This window comes from Ochotona princeps, chromosome 1 (genome assembly GCF_030435755.1).
Source record: "Ochotona princeps isolate mOchPri1 chromosome 1, mOchPri1.hap1, whole genome shotgun sequence".
Classification (NCBI taxonomy): Eukaryota; Metazoa; Chordata; class Mammalia; order Lagomorpha; family Ochotonidae; genus Ochotona; species Ochotona princeps.
This window is the reverse complement of record NC_080832.1, coordinates 119440438-119453396: the sequence shown is the minus strand read 5'-3', so window position 1 is coordinate 119453396 and position 12959 is coordinate 119440438. Positions and strand designations below refer to the sequence as shown.

Sequence of the window (12959 nt, the reverse complement as noted above, 5' to 3'; positions counted from 1 at the left end):
GACATCTCCTGAAATATAACGCTACCTGTATCACAGCCGCAGACCCTTAGTGGTTATTCCAATGCTACAGCACTGGAAATGGACACCAATCCCAGTCATGCAAACATTTTGAAAAGGGCGTTGACACAACAGCAACGCCTGTTATAGGAGGTCTACCCTGACCCTTAAAAGCCATTCTGGTTTTGATCTTGAAGAGTCTTACGTGGCTTCCAATAACGCATTTTTAGAATCCAAGATCCTCTAGGAAGAACCATTTTGGAGTTGGAGACGGCAGCTTTTCCTGGAGAACGACACTTGTCATCCCAGTCTAGGCACAGTCTTCTCTGAAATCCTGAGTGGCTCTGAAAAGAGCCTTTGGGTATTCCGTTTTCCTGAAGAGTGTGCCGTTAAGATTCCGTGCTAGGCGACATTAGACGCTCTGGACTTTGTGGCGGTGGCTCTCGGTCTTCTTGGGCAGCAGCACGGCCTGGATGTTGGGCAGGACGCCGCCCTGCGCGATGGTCACGCCACCCAGCAGCTTGTTGAGCTCCTCGTCGTTGCGGATGGCCAGCTGCAGGTGGCGCGGGATGATGCGCGTCTTCTTGTTGTCGCGCGCCGCGTTGCCCGCCAGCTCCAGGATCTCAGCCGTCAGGTACTCGAGCACGGCAGCCAGGTACACGGGCGCACCGGCACCCACCCTGTCGGCGTAGTTGCCTTTACGGAGTAGACGATGGACTCGACCCACGGGGAACTGCAGACCGGCTCTGGATGAGCGAGTCCTAGCTTTAGCTCGAGCCTTGCCACTCTGCTTTCCACGGCCAGACATAATTAGCAAGTTGGTATCAAAGAATCAAACCTCAGGGCTGCGACCAGGCCTATTTATATACCTGCTAATGGCCATCTATCCAATCAAAAAGCCTCGCTGGAATCACCTAATTTACATACACACCATTATCCGTTACCCAATCAGGCATAATATCATAAACGGTCATTGTAGAGCTGAACCTATAAATACCCGTCTTTCTACTTCTAGACATCTTTCTTTTTTAAATAGAAATCACAAAGGTACTGTAAATCTGCAGAGCTGCTAACACTTTTGAGTTGCTCTCTAGTTGTAGCTCAGCCTAACCTCCTTGGGTGCCGCCAATCTTATCAAAGATGATTTCAAAACGGTCTCAAGACTTGGAAGTGAGAAAAACAGTGGAAGAGCTAGCACAAAGAGTTATTCTTTTTATGACTTATGAAGTATTTAAACGGGTGCCTCCTGACATGAGTTTTTTTCCCCCCAGTGCGGTTACTGACATTCTTTGAGTGTTTTCAGGAGAGATGCCACAGGTGGTACATTACATTACATAACTGCTCCGCTGTTATATCCAGGCAGGCTAACGTGACTGGGCACTTGCTGCTTCTGGGGAACTGGCCAGGCAGACAGAGGGCTTCAAGGCTATCACCAAGTACACCAGCTCCAACTAAACTCTCATTAGTTTGTGACCCAAAGCTTCTTTACAGACCTACCTCACTTCTGCTGAAAGAGCTGTAGGCCAGGAGCAAGTCTACAAGCAAGCCCTTGAACTTGAGTAATTCCAGGACCTAAAGATGTGACTTACACAGAGTGTTAATGTCATTATGGATGTGGTTGATCTGATTTTTTTAATTGAAAGAAATGCTACTAAAACCTTACAATATTTTGGGGGAAAACTAAGCTGGTTTTCTTAACCCTAACAGTGCTGTGCAAGTGAGAATTGCTCCTGAGGTTCTCTTCCTGCTCCTGGGGTGAGGGCTTGTTTAATGTGCTTTTTATTTGCAGTTATCCTAGTGATTTATTTAAAGTGTGTCAACCTGCATATGACATTGCAGAAGACTTGCTGTGTTTCCCAGAAACTGCCTGTTGGAACACTGTCTACACATAATTATCAAAGAGGAATAACCATCTCTTTTCCATCGGAGCTACGCTGTAAGGACTTACAGGAGCATTAGGAATTGCCACACTATCACTGCACACAACTAGCGTTAACATTGAATTAACCTTAAGACTCACATAACTAGTTTCTGAAATTTTAAGTCATGTTCACAATAAAATGCACAACATAAATTTAAAAAGCTTTAGTGCTCTTTGGTGCTGTTCAGGAGGAATTCCTGAGAGCTGTGTCTCCTACTTATATACATAGTGTGATAGCACCCACAGAGCCCCTTTTGGCCTCAGCTGAGAGTTCTCAGAGGCACTCACTAATGGAGTTCCACAGATTTTGCAATTCTTGGTTAATATAATATTCAACAGGCTACTCTGATTGCTGGGGAACTCAGGATTATTAGGACAAAAGAAGTAAGAGTGCTAATAAAAGCATCTTTGCAAACCAAAAGTGATGTAGATTTTGCATGTATTGAGCGCAAATAGAGGATCACTAATTGCAGTGATCACACTACTCAGGCATGGAAGGCCCATGAGTAGCGTTATCAGAGTCCCAGTTCTCTATCTTTGTATTTTTCTCACCTCTGCCTTCCACATTCTCCCTCTGACCAAATGCTGTTTAAGTTCTCTGTACTCACGCACATAGGACATAATAAAGGCAAGAAAAGATAGTTTATATCACTGGCAATAAAGCCCGGAGAGCTTTCCCAGAGAACAGCACAAGTCTATTATTTAAAACAGCCCAGTTCCAGGCCCGACTTGACTCCCTGTGGGGAGACAAATGGAATGGTTGTTTTTATTAAGTTTGTCTCTCTGAAAAAAAACAAAACAAAAATTTATTTATTTATCTGGCGGAGTTACACAAGGAGAGGAAGAGATAGCTTCCATCTGCTGGTTCATTCCCCAAGTGGCCTCAAAATCCAGAGCTGAACCAGGTCAACGGCAGGAGGCAGGAATTCCATCTGGATTTCCCATGTCAGTGCAGAGGTCCCAGCATGTGTGCCATCCTCCACTGCTTGCCCAGATGATTAGTAGAGAGCTGTATTGGAAGTGGAGCAGTTGGAAAGAAATCGCATTTACTTTTACCATATTGGTTACTCATTACTATGTCAATTAATTCCATAATGATGTAAATTTTTGCTGATGGTATGTTGGAGCTTTTAATTGATTGGGATGATACTCTGCTGGCTCTGTCTTCAGACCAGAGAGGGTATACCTAAGAAGCCGTTGAACTTGACTAGACAATAAGATGCTGGACTCTATGTTTGGTATATGCTTGCAATGGGGGAATCTCAACTGAACTTGAACTGTGGTTATGCAACAAGGTGGAGGAATCCACCATGGTGGGAGGGTTTGGGGAGGGGTGGGGAGAATCCCAGTACCTATGAAACTGTGTCACATAATACAATGTAATTAATGAATTTAAAATAAAATTAAAAAAAAAAAAAAAAAAAAGAAAATGAATTGGTCACCATATGAAATGCTAGCACTTCAGTCAGTAGTTTTACATGCTACACCACAACACCAAATTTGACTTTTTAAAAATGAAAGGTATTTTTCATTACTATACATGAATATTACTTAAAACTCCCCTACAAAGGAGCAAAAGCCTTTGCCAACCTCAGAGTTAACTGAGGAATGTATCAAGGAAATGGGGGATAAAGAACTTTAAAAATTTGTTATCAAGTGTCTTATCAACAACAAGACACAGAAATTTAAGGAATATATCACAGGAAATAGCAACACTGAAACAAAATCAAGCCGAATTATTGGAAATGACGGACACAATAGGGGAAATGAAAAATTTAGTGGAAAATATCAACAATAAAATAAATGAGACAGAAGAAATAATCTCAGAATTGGAAGATATTTTTTTGCCACAATGGGGAAATATACAAAAAGCTGGGAGTGGAACTGGGCCAAGCTAAAAAAGTATTCAGGAATTAAAGGACATTATTAGAAGGCCAATGCAAGAGTTATGGGAGTTCTGGAAGTTGCAGAAAGAGAAGCTGGGTTTGAAGATGTATTCAATGAAATAATAAACAAAAGCTTCCATAATATGGAGAAAGCATTGCAAAACAACATACAGGAGGGACGCAGAGCTCCTATTAGGATTGACCAAAGGCAATCTTCACCATGACACATGATAATCAAGCTCCCTTCAATTGAACATAAGGATGATCCTTGAATGTGCTCGCGCAAAAAAATATATTGACTTATAAAAGAATCCCAGTCAGACTCACAGCTGACCTCTCAAAGGAAACTCTACAGAAGAGAATGGAGAGACATATTCCAGGTTCTAAAAGAAAATAATTATCAGCCCAGAATAACATACCCAGCAAAGCTTTCCTTTGTCTTTGAAAATGAAATGAAATTGTCCCACAGTAAAGAAAAGTTCAAAGAATATGCTTCTTTTGGATCTGCCCTACAAATGATACTTCAAGATGTTCTCTTGACAGAGAAAACGAATAGCACCCACCAAAACCAAAGGCAAATGCAGAGAACATTTCAATAAAATGCAGTAGAAGACTAAATCAAACAATGAATAACCCATTGCTGAAATGACAGGACCAAAATATCATATATCCATATTAACTCTGAATGCAAATGGCTTAAACTCACCAATCCATCAATCAAATGTCATTGATTAGTGGACTGGATCAAAATAACAAAACCCATCTATTTGTTGCCTGCAGGAGTCACTTTTCACCAACAAAGATAGAAACTGTATCTCATGGATTTCAGTGTTTTTGTTTTTATTTGAATTTCTTCAAAACAGTTTTTTTCTTGTATTAAATTCCTCATTGACCGATAGATCATACAATTGTATCATTTTCTTCAAAATAGTTCTTGATTTTCTTTTCCATTTATTCAGCAACACATTAGTCATTCAGTAGCATGCTATTTTAATTTCATGGTGTTGTAAATTTCTATTTTTGTTCCTATTGTTGATTTTGTTTTGTGGCTTTTCATTTAAGGGGATGTATAGTAACTATGTAATGGAGACTACCATATTCAGATGTGATGATAAATGCAGTGTGCATCTCTGCTTCCAAATCAAACATGGACTTCCAATGAAACTGTTTATTATATCTTGACAACAGGATGCCAGACTCTGCCATTGTCCATGCCTGCAATGTCAGGATACACTTAAAAAGCAAAATTGAAGGACTTATGATTGTTTATGAAGAACTATACAATTGTAATAATAGAAGTGAAATCAGCGGGTGGGAGGGACTCGAGGAGGTAGTAAGGGAAAATTAAGAAAGAAAAATAAAGGTAAGTGGAGAAGCCAGGATTCAAACAAGTGCTCATATGGGATGTATCACATACTGCAGCTTAACCCATTACACCACAGTGCCAGTCCTACTTCATTTCTTTTTATGGGTGAATTACACTCTGTATGAATGCACCATGTTTCATTTATTCATTACTCATATTGTGGATGAATATGTGTGTTATTCTACTTTGGGCTGTTAACAGAAATACTGCTATGAACTTCTAGTATGAATATTTTGTGTGGACATAATGTTCTCATTTTTCTGGGGCTTTATATCTAAAAAGTGGAATTAATTTTTTTTGCGGGGTAACTTTATAATTAACTTTGTGAAGAACTGTCAAACTGTTTCCCAAAGTAGCTGTACCATTTTATATTTTCAACTAAGATACATAGAAGATTCTAATTATTCCAGACACAAAAAAGAAAAAGAAACACTCCAACTCTAAGCACATTGTTCTCTTAATGTTACTACTATGTTTGTAAGACTCCTTAACTCTGTATACGTATTTTCTCATTTGTAACAGACCACATTATTAATCTTTTGTTTCAAAAATACGTACTATTCTTTTGATTTTCTTTTATTTTTGTAATTACTATTTTTTTCTCATTATTTAACCTTTCTGATTCCATGGGTCACTTTACTTTTTCTGCCTTCTGGGGTGGATGCTCACTTTGTACAGGCAGTCCTGGCATTTGTGATTTCGATATAAATGAACTTAAGTCACCGCAGTTTAGTTTAATAACACCAGTTGCCTAACAACATGGTTTGAATTTTATTTACCATGGTATATTGTTATGAAGAACTGTACCAATCACAAAGTTCACTGCTGGTTCTTCAGTGTCCAAGTCACTGCCCAGGTCATGAAGTAACATAATAAATGAAGAACATACTGTTTCTTTCAAAATTTGCTGGTAATTAGTCACTGTGTACTTCCAACTTGGGTTAGGCACAGTCACAGACCTTGTAGTTTGATTGATCCTGGAAGCAAGAGTGAGGGCAGCTGTCTCTGCTTAGAGCCTGTGGTCTTGCTGCGTCATTGAACAGAGAGGGAAAAAAGACACCAAGAAGTTGGGCAAAGGGCCTAACTAGAAGCTTAGACGCTGTACTTACCATAAAGTCACCAGAACACCTCTGAACTTAGCAAATGAAAGGGCTTGCTGGAAAAGAGAAAAGGTAGCTCTCAAAAGGGAAACTTCCTGATCTCATCTCCCACGAGGCATCCAGGAGGCATCCAGGGTAAGGGAAACCCTTTCCAGGGTAAGGCCCAAGGGGGCCAACCCTTCATAAGCCTTTGCTGCATTGCTCCAGAAGTCAGCCATCACCAGTTACCAAGGGCTAGGCATTTCCAGCAGGGCAAGCAGCTGCATGTCCCTTCTCATATTATTTATCAGGAAAGCTCAAAGTTGTTTTTTATTCTTGAAGCATTCCCTCTGTCAATGGATGTGGAGTATACGCAAGAGAGCAACGTAATGGAGGTCCTTAATCACATGGGTTTTACTTTCCAGTATGAGGTATACATAAATACAGGTCATTGTGAATTTATGAGTTATTTCATGGAAAAATTAAAAGGGAAGCTACTTAAGTAACCAAGAAAGGTTTCAAATTGCATTTAATTTAAAATACTTCAGCATAGACATCGCTGCATGGCATTTCCCAATAAATTACTCTCCAGAGAGGGTTATTATTCAACAGTCTACCAACTGTGAAGAGGCAACAGCCACGGACAGCCTACAGCCCATTAGGAGAAAAGATGGGTGGCTCTTAAAAGAGCCTTTGGTTTGTGAACTTTGCTTTGAAGAAGCGATCATTTCACTTGGAGCTGGTGTACTTGGTGACGGCCTTGGTGCCCTCGGACACGGCGTGCTTGGCCAGCTCGCCGGGCAGCAGCAGGCGCACGGCCGTCTGGATCTCCCGGGATGTGATGGTCGAGCGCTTGTTGTAGTGCGCCAGGCGCGACGCCTCCCCTGAAATGCGTTCAAAAATATCACTGACAAAAGAATTCATGATGCTCATGGCCTTGGATGAGATGCCAGTATCAGGGTGCACTTGCTTCAGCACCTTGTATATGTAAATGGAATAGCTCTCCTTGCGGGATCGCTTTCGCTTTTTCCCCTCCTTCTTCTGGGTCTTCGTGACAGCTTTCTTAAAGCCCTTCTTTGAAATGGTGGCACCCTTTGAAGTAATCTCCGGCATGGCGGCCTTTCGCCTCCAGCAGACGTTAAAAAACAATCGGCGTCTGATGAAGCAACAAAAGCCGTATTTATAGGCCCACTGCTCCAGTGACGTTCAAGGCATTCAAAGCCTGATTGGATAAATGCTAACAATATGTATGTAAATGAGGAGATATCAGAAAGCTTGTCTGATTGGCTAGATAGTCATCAGCCAATCAGATAACAAGGCACAGTCCTCCATTGGACTATAAATAGACCATAACGGCAGTTTCTTCAGCTGTAACTGCTATACTTCTTTTTTTTTTTTTTTTTTTTTTTTTTTTAAAGATTTTATTATTATTGGAAAGCCGGATATACAGAGAGGAGGAGAGACAGACAGGAAGATCTTCCATCCGATGTTTCACTCCCCAAGTGAGCCGCAACGGGCCGGTGCGCGCCGATCCGAAGCCGGGAACCAGGAACCTCTTCCGGGTCTCCCACGCGGGTGCAGTGTCCCAAAGCTTTGGGCCGTCCTCGACTGCTTTCCCAGGCCACAAGCAGGGAGCTGGATGGGAAGTGGAGCTGCCGGGATACGAACCGGCGCCCATATGGGATCCCGGGGCTTTCAAGGCGAGGACTTTAGCCGCTAGGCCAAGCCGCCGGGCCCAACTGCTATACTTCTGAGTAGCAGGTGGCAAAGTGGCCCTCCGTGGCGGCCTAGAAACCAGTTTTGCGTGGGACTATGACTCTCCCTGCACAGGGCAGGCATCACTGTGCCACCTACTTGGTACCATGCCCTAGTTCTTCATGGCTAAGATCCTGGAGCTAGTGGGCAACGCTGCACCAGGCGAGACAAGCATTAATCTTTGCTGCAGGAACTGGTTATCCACAAAGACAAAGTGGTTCAGTCCTGTGATTTGTGACTGGCTTCTTGCTGGGATGCCGTTGTCACCCTAGGAGAGTGAGAGCCACCAGCACCAAGTCCTGAGCCAGTAACATTCTATGGTTTTAACTCCTGGCTTTTGAGTTGAAGCTCAGAAGGAAAAAGCATAAACCCTAAGCCCAAACCAGAGGCTCTTTCAAGAGTTAACCTGCAATTCCTAGGAAAAAAAAGCTAACATAATTTTGGGATGAAATGAGACGAGGTTGGGGGTTGGGGGAAGGTGGTACCAATGCAGAATAGTGATTTGGGCAGCTGTTGGCAATGTCAACATTGCCATTTGGAATTTCAGCTGCTCCATGTCATCCAGACCCTAGTCAATGACCTGGAAGAAGCAGCAGAGATGGCCCTAATGCTTGGGTTCCTGTACCCCTGTGGGAAACATGGATGGAGTGCCAGGTGCCACGCTGCTGCTTAGCTTAGTCCTGGTCATTATAGTCATTTAGGGAGTGAACTCTGCCTTTCAAATAAGTCCTTAAGAAATGCTAACTGAGTTGTAACAAGTTTGGTTAAGCACAATATTCCCGAGGTAAGAGGCCTGAGATTTTGTTGCGGTGGCTGGTGCAGCTGAGGCAGTTCTTTTTTCTGCTGGTGGAAGGAGTCACTGGTTTAGCACATGTTTGTGGAAGATGAGCATCTTTAGATTATCATGTTGTTATAATTCCTTAGAAACAGGATGCATACATGTTGAAACCTATTTTTGGTCTTCATATTTTTATGAGCTTAGAGTTGGATGATTACTCTTAGGAACAAAACAATGGAGAATTACAGATGAAACTGGAAAGGAATAAGGACAAAATAAGACTTTCTCTTAAAGCTCAGAAGGAGAAATCAGGACACCTGATTAATCAGAGTGGGTGAATGAGGAATAGAGAGGTACACAGAGAACTCCTGCTCTGATGTGTGTTATATAAAAGCTCAAGGAAACTCCCCTAACGCTGTGAGGAACGCATCACACCTCATCTAGTCTGGGACTAGTAGCACTGACAGTTCAAATGCACAAATTGTACAGCAGAGCAGAAGGTTATCCTTTTTATTACTACTTTATTTTGATGACCTTTCCATAGTTGATAAGGACTCAAAGAGTCCAGGGTTAGAGGAAAATAGGTAAGATCATTGTCTCCACATTCTGATTTTCCCTTCCTGTATCTGGACGAAGGGGGGAGACAAAGAGGGAAGCCACACTCAGCCTCCCAACCATCCCAGGGTCCCTGATGTGGGGCATTATCCGAAAGCACTGCTCAGATGGTTTCGATAGTTCAACTGTTCTGAATTGCTGCTAGTCTCGCCATTCCAAGCTCGATGAAATCTCTCCAGAATCCACTGGCTGACATAATCCATCTTAGAGTCTCCATTTGCCCAGATATTCACTGCCAACACTTGGCTGGGGTAGTTGATCAATTTGTTCTGTCCTCTGTCATGGTACCAGGTGTTCTGTGCAGGCTCCAGTATACTGCTGCATCTTCCATGTGCACCTGGACAGGCTGTCCACTGTTCTGTCTGAGCCGCTGAAGAGGCTTAGCCTGAAGATTCTTAATGTTTCCCCCCCTTTCGTTATACTATACAGTTTTGTAAGTATAGGGGCTCTTCCCTCTGTTTCCCACTACTGTTTCCTGAATTATTACAGTAATATAGTCCCTTACTAACAGTTAAAAGATCAACAATTAAACTTTCTGCTACCTAAATGTATCATGACATGGTAGCTAGAGGTAAAGGTATAAAATGTAGTATCATACTCTATGGGTGTATTTACATTCAAAATAGCAGTCCTACTTTTATTCAAAGGTAACTATGCTTCCCAGTGTGGTAGTCTCTCTTACACCATTCATCTATGAGAATATATATTTGATGATGTACATCTATGTTGTAATTTACCTAAAGGCTCTCTTATATCAGAGAGGACATATGATATTTGTCTTTTTGGGACTGACTTGCTTCATCGAGTGATTATGGTCTCCATTTAGAATTCTAGGCTCCTGGCTTGATCCTAGCCTTGTCCCTGACACTGCAGTCCAAATAGGCCCTAAAGACAATGAAAAGTGTCCTTATTAGACATAAAAGATAAGGCAAGCAGAAGAGAAGGTGAAGTTAAAATGTGCAAAGCAGAAACTGGAGTGACACAGCCACTAACCAAGTAATGCAAAGAATTGGTCTTGGATAGAAGCATGGAACACATTGTCCCTTAAATGGTTTAATGGAACCAATCCCTCCAGCATTTTGGATTTCTGACAATGTTGAAACTATTGACATTGGACTAGCATTTATGGTATATAAGAACTTCTCAAGCTCAATAGGAACATTTAAAATTTAAGACATGAAGGGACATTTTACCACAAGGACATAATTAGGGATAGGTTTTCATCATAATTGTAGACTTGCACATTGGTTATAATAAAGTAGCACTTCATATATATTTCAATGGCTAAAATCCAAAACATAAACACTCCCCAATACTGCTGATGCTACAGAGCAATAGGAACTTCTTTACTACTGGTGGGAATGCAAATGTGCAAGGTAGTTCAGTAGTTTCTTACAAAACCGAACATGTATGACCCAGCATTGTACTTTTAAGTACTGAAATGAGCTGAAAATATATACCTGTAGAAAAAAAAGTGTGCACAAATATTCATAATTCCCCCAAATGGGAAGTGTCAAGTTGTTCAAGTTGTCATTCAAGTAGGTGAATGAATAAACTCTGATACATTTATTCACATGTAGTATTGTTTAATGATTAAGAAGAAATGCTAGGGGCCGGTGTGGTGGCAGATCAGGGTAAGCCTGCATGGATGGCATCCCATATGGGTGCCCATCATGTCCTGGCTGCTGCTCCTCTTCTGATCCAGCTTCTTGCTTATAGCCTAGCAAGGCAGCAGAGGATGGCCTAAGGCCTTGGGCCTTTGCACCCAGGAGGGAGACTGGAGGAAGTACCTTGTTTGAATTGGCCATTTGGAAAGTGAACCAGAGGATGCAAGACACCTTTTTTCTTCTCTGTAACTCTGCCTTTCAAGTGAAAAAAATTTTTAAAGAAATAACACATGAAGATGCAAAAACACATGATTGAAACTTAAAGGCCCACAAATATATGAAATGAGCCAGTCTGAAAAGTATGGACTGTATGAGTCCAGTTCTATTACATCCTGGCAAAGGCAAGGCTACAGTAAAAGTATCAATATCTGCCAGATGTTCAGGGAGTAATGATATGTGGTAGAGAGGGGATGAATATGTGGGATATGGAAGAGTTTTAGAGCAGTGAAACTTATAATACATAATAGTGGACTGATGATATGTTATTGTGATATATGAATATTGATGATATGATATTTCTCAAAACTGGCTATGCAACTTTAATCCATAGCCCCAATATAAACTATTGACCTAAATTAGTAATAAACTCTTCTGTGAATATTGGCTCACGAATTTACAAAAGTTGTGTCACATCAGATATATAGAGAGGAGGGGTATCACAGGTTCCTTGTGTATTAGTTACCAATTCTAGGGATGGTAGATGTTTAGAAGTCATGAGCTTTTCCCCAAAGACTCAGGAAATGTGGAAAGGGTGAATGGAATCATTCCTAACTGTGCTTCACTTGTACAATATCTGAGAAACTCAGACTGCAGCACATCATATATTCTCGGAGTCACATGACACACTGGGCATTGAAGAACATCCTGTTGTAGAAGTGCAAGGACACTTCTCCATGCCAGGCTAGCCTAGTCCTCCTTCTCTCAGGATGCGGCATTCCCAGCACTTTATGAAAGCAATGGAATTAGGTGCAAGATGCGCCATGCTGGTCATCCAATTCATCAGAGATAGAGCTATTGTGAGGAGACAGGTTTACTTAAGACACTAGAAATATTGGGGAAAAGCAAATATATCTTTAGTCTCAAAAGTAAGTTTCCAGATATACAAATCAGCAAGAGGACATCATTTGAAATGAGTTTTCGTGGGATTCTCAAGCAGAGAGACACCGCACCTAGGTGCTCAGCAGGAAGCAGTGTTGGCGTCCACACAGACCCAACAGGTTAGCATCGCAAGGCTGGACCTGGCACCCAGTAGGGTCTTATACACCATTTAGTCCCTCTCTGTCTCTTACATGGTGGCATACATTTTGATTGCATGTCTGCATGTTATGAGTTGTACACATATACACAGCTACTGATAAAGCCATGTGGCCTGTCATGTGGCTTTACTCTGTTCCCTCTTCTTTGTTCTGTAAAGTCCCTTCCCACAGATTGATCTATTTGAAAGGCAGAATGAAATCATTAGCAGGAAGTTGAGTTGGAGTGGAACAGCCAGGATTCAAACCATGCTCCAATATGAGAGGCTGGTGTTGCAAGCTGGGGCCTAATCACTGTACTACACTGCCAGCCTCACAAGAGGACTTTGGAAGGGAGAAAAGGAGGTAAGAAGGGCATCAGAAAAAAAGGATAGGGCCAGTTGTGTTTTGGCTTCCAGCTGGGCCATAAAGGGCTGGTTGGAGTGACAGTTTACTTTCAAAAGCAGTCATGAATTCAATGTTCTGATCACACTGACTAGGGCTGACCACATTACTTTGTAATTTCAACTTTCTCAAGGCCAATTTTTGGAAATTTTCTTCCTTTTTTTTTAATTTCTGGAATTTTCAAGCAAGGATTATTTGTTGAGCAAACACTCCAATCATAAGAGAAGCCGTTAGCTTTTGATAAACAGAGTGTGAAAA

At 41.7% G+C, this 12959-nt stretch overlaps 2 protein-coding genes across 2 annotated transcripts; both read right to left on the bottom strand.

The window, feature by feature from the left end:
- Positions 1-271: 271 nt before the first annotated feature.
- On the bottom strand, positions 272-925 carry LOC101520685 (histone H2A type 1-A). Its single transcript, XM_004593111.2, has one exon. The coding sequence runs from the start codon at positions 803-805 to the stop codon at positions 410-412; it is 396 nt and encodes a 131-aa protein (XP_004593168.1). The 5' UTR covers positions 806-925; the 3' UTR covers positions 272-409.
- Positions 926-6876: 5951 nt separating this feature from the next.
- LOC101533438 (histone H2B type 1-A) lies at positions 6877-7427 on the bottom strand. Its single transcript, XM_004593082.2, has one exon. It carries the CDS (start codon positions 7360-7362, stop codon positions 6979-6981), a length of 384 nt encoding a protein of 127 aa, XP_004593139.1. The 5' UTR covers positions 7363-7427; the 3' UTR covers positions 6877-6978.
- Between the last annotated feature and the right edge of the window lie 5532 nt (positions 7428-12959).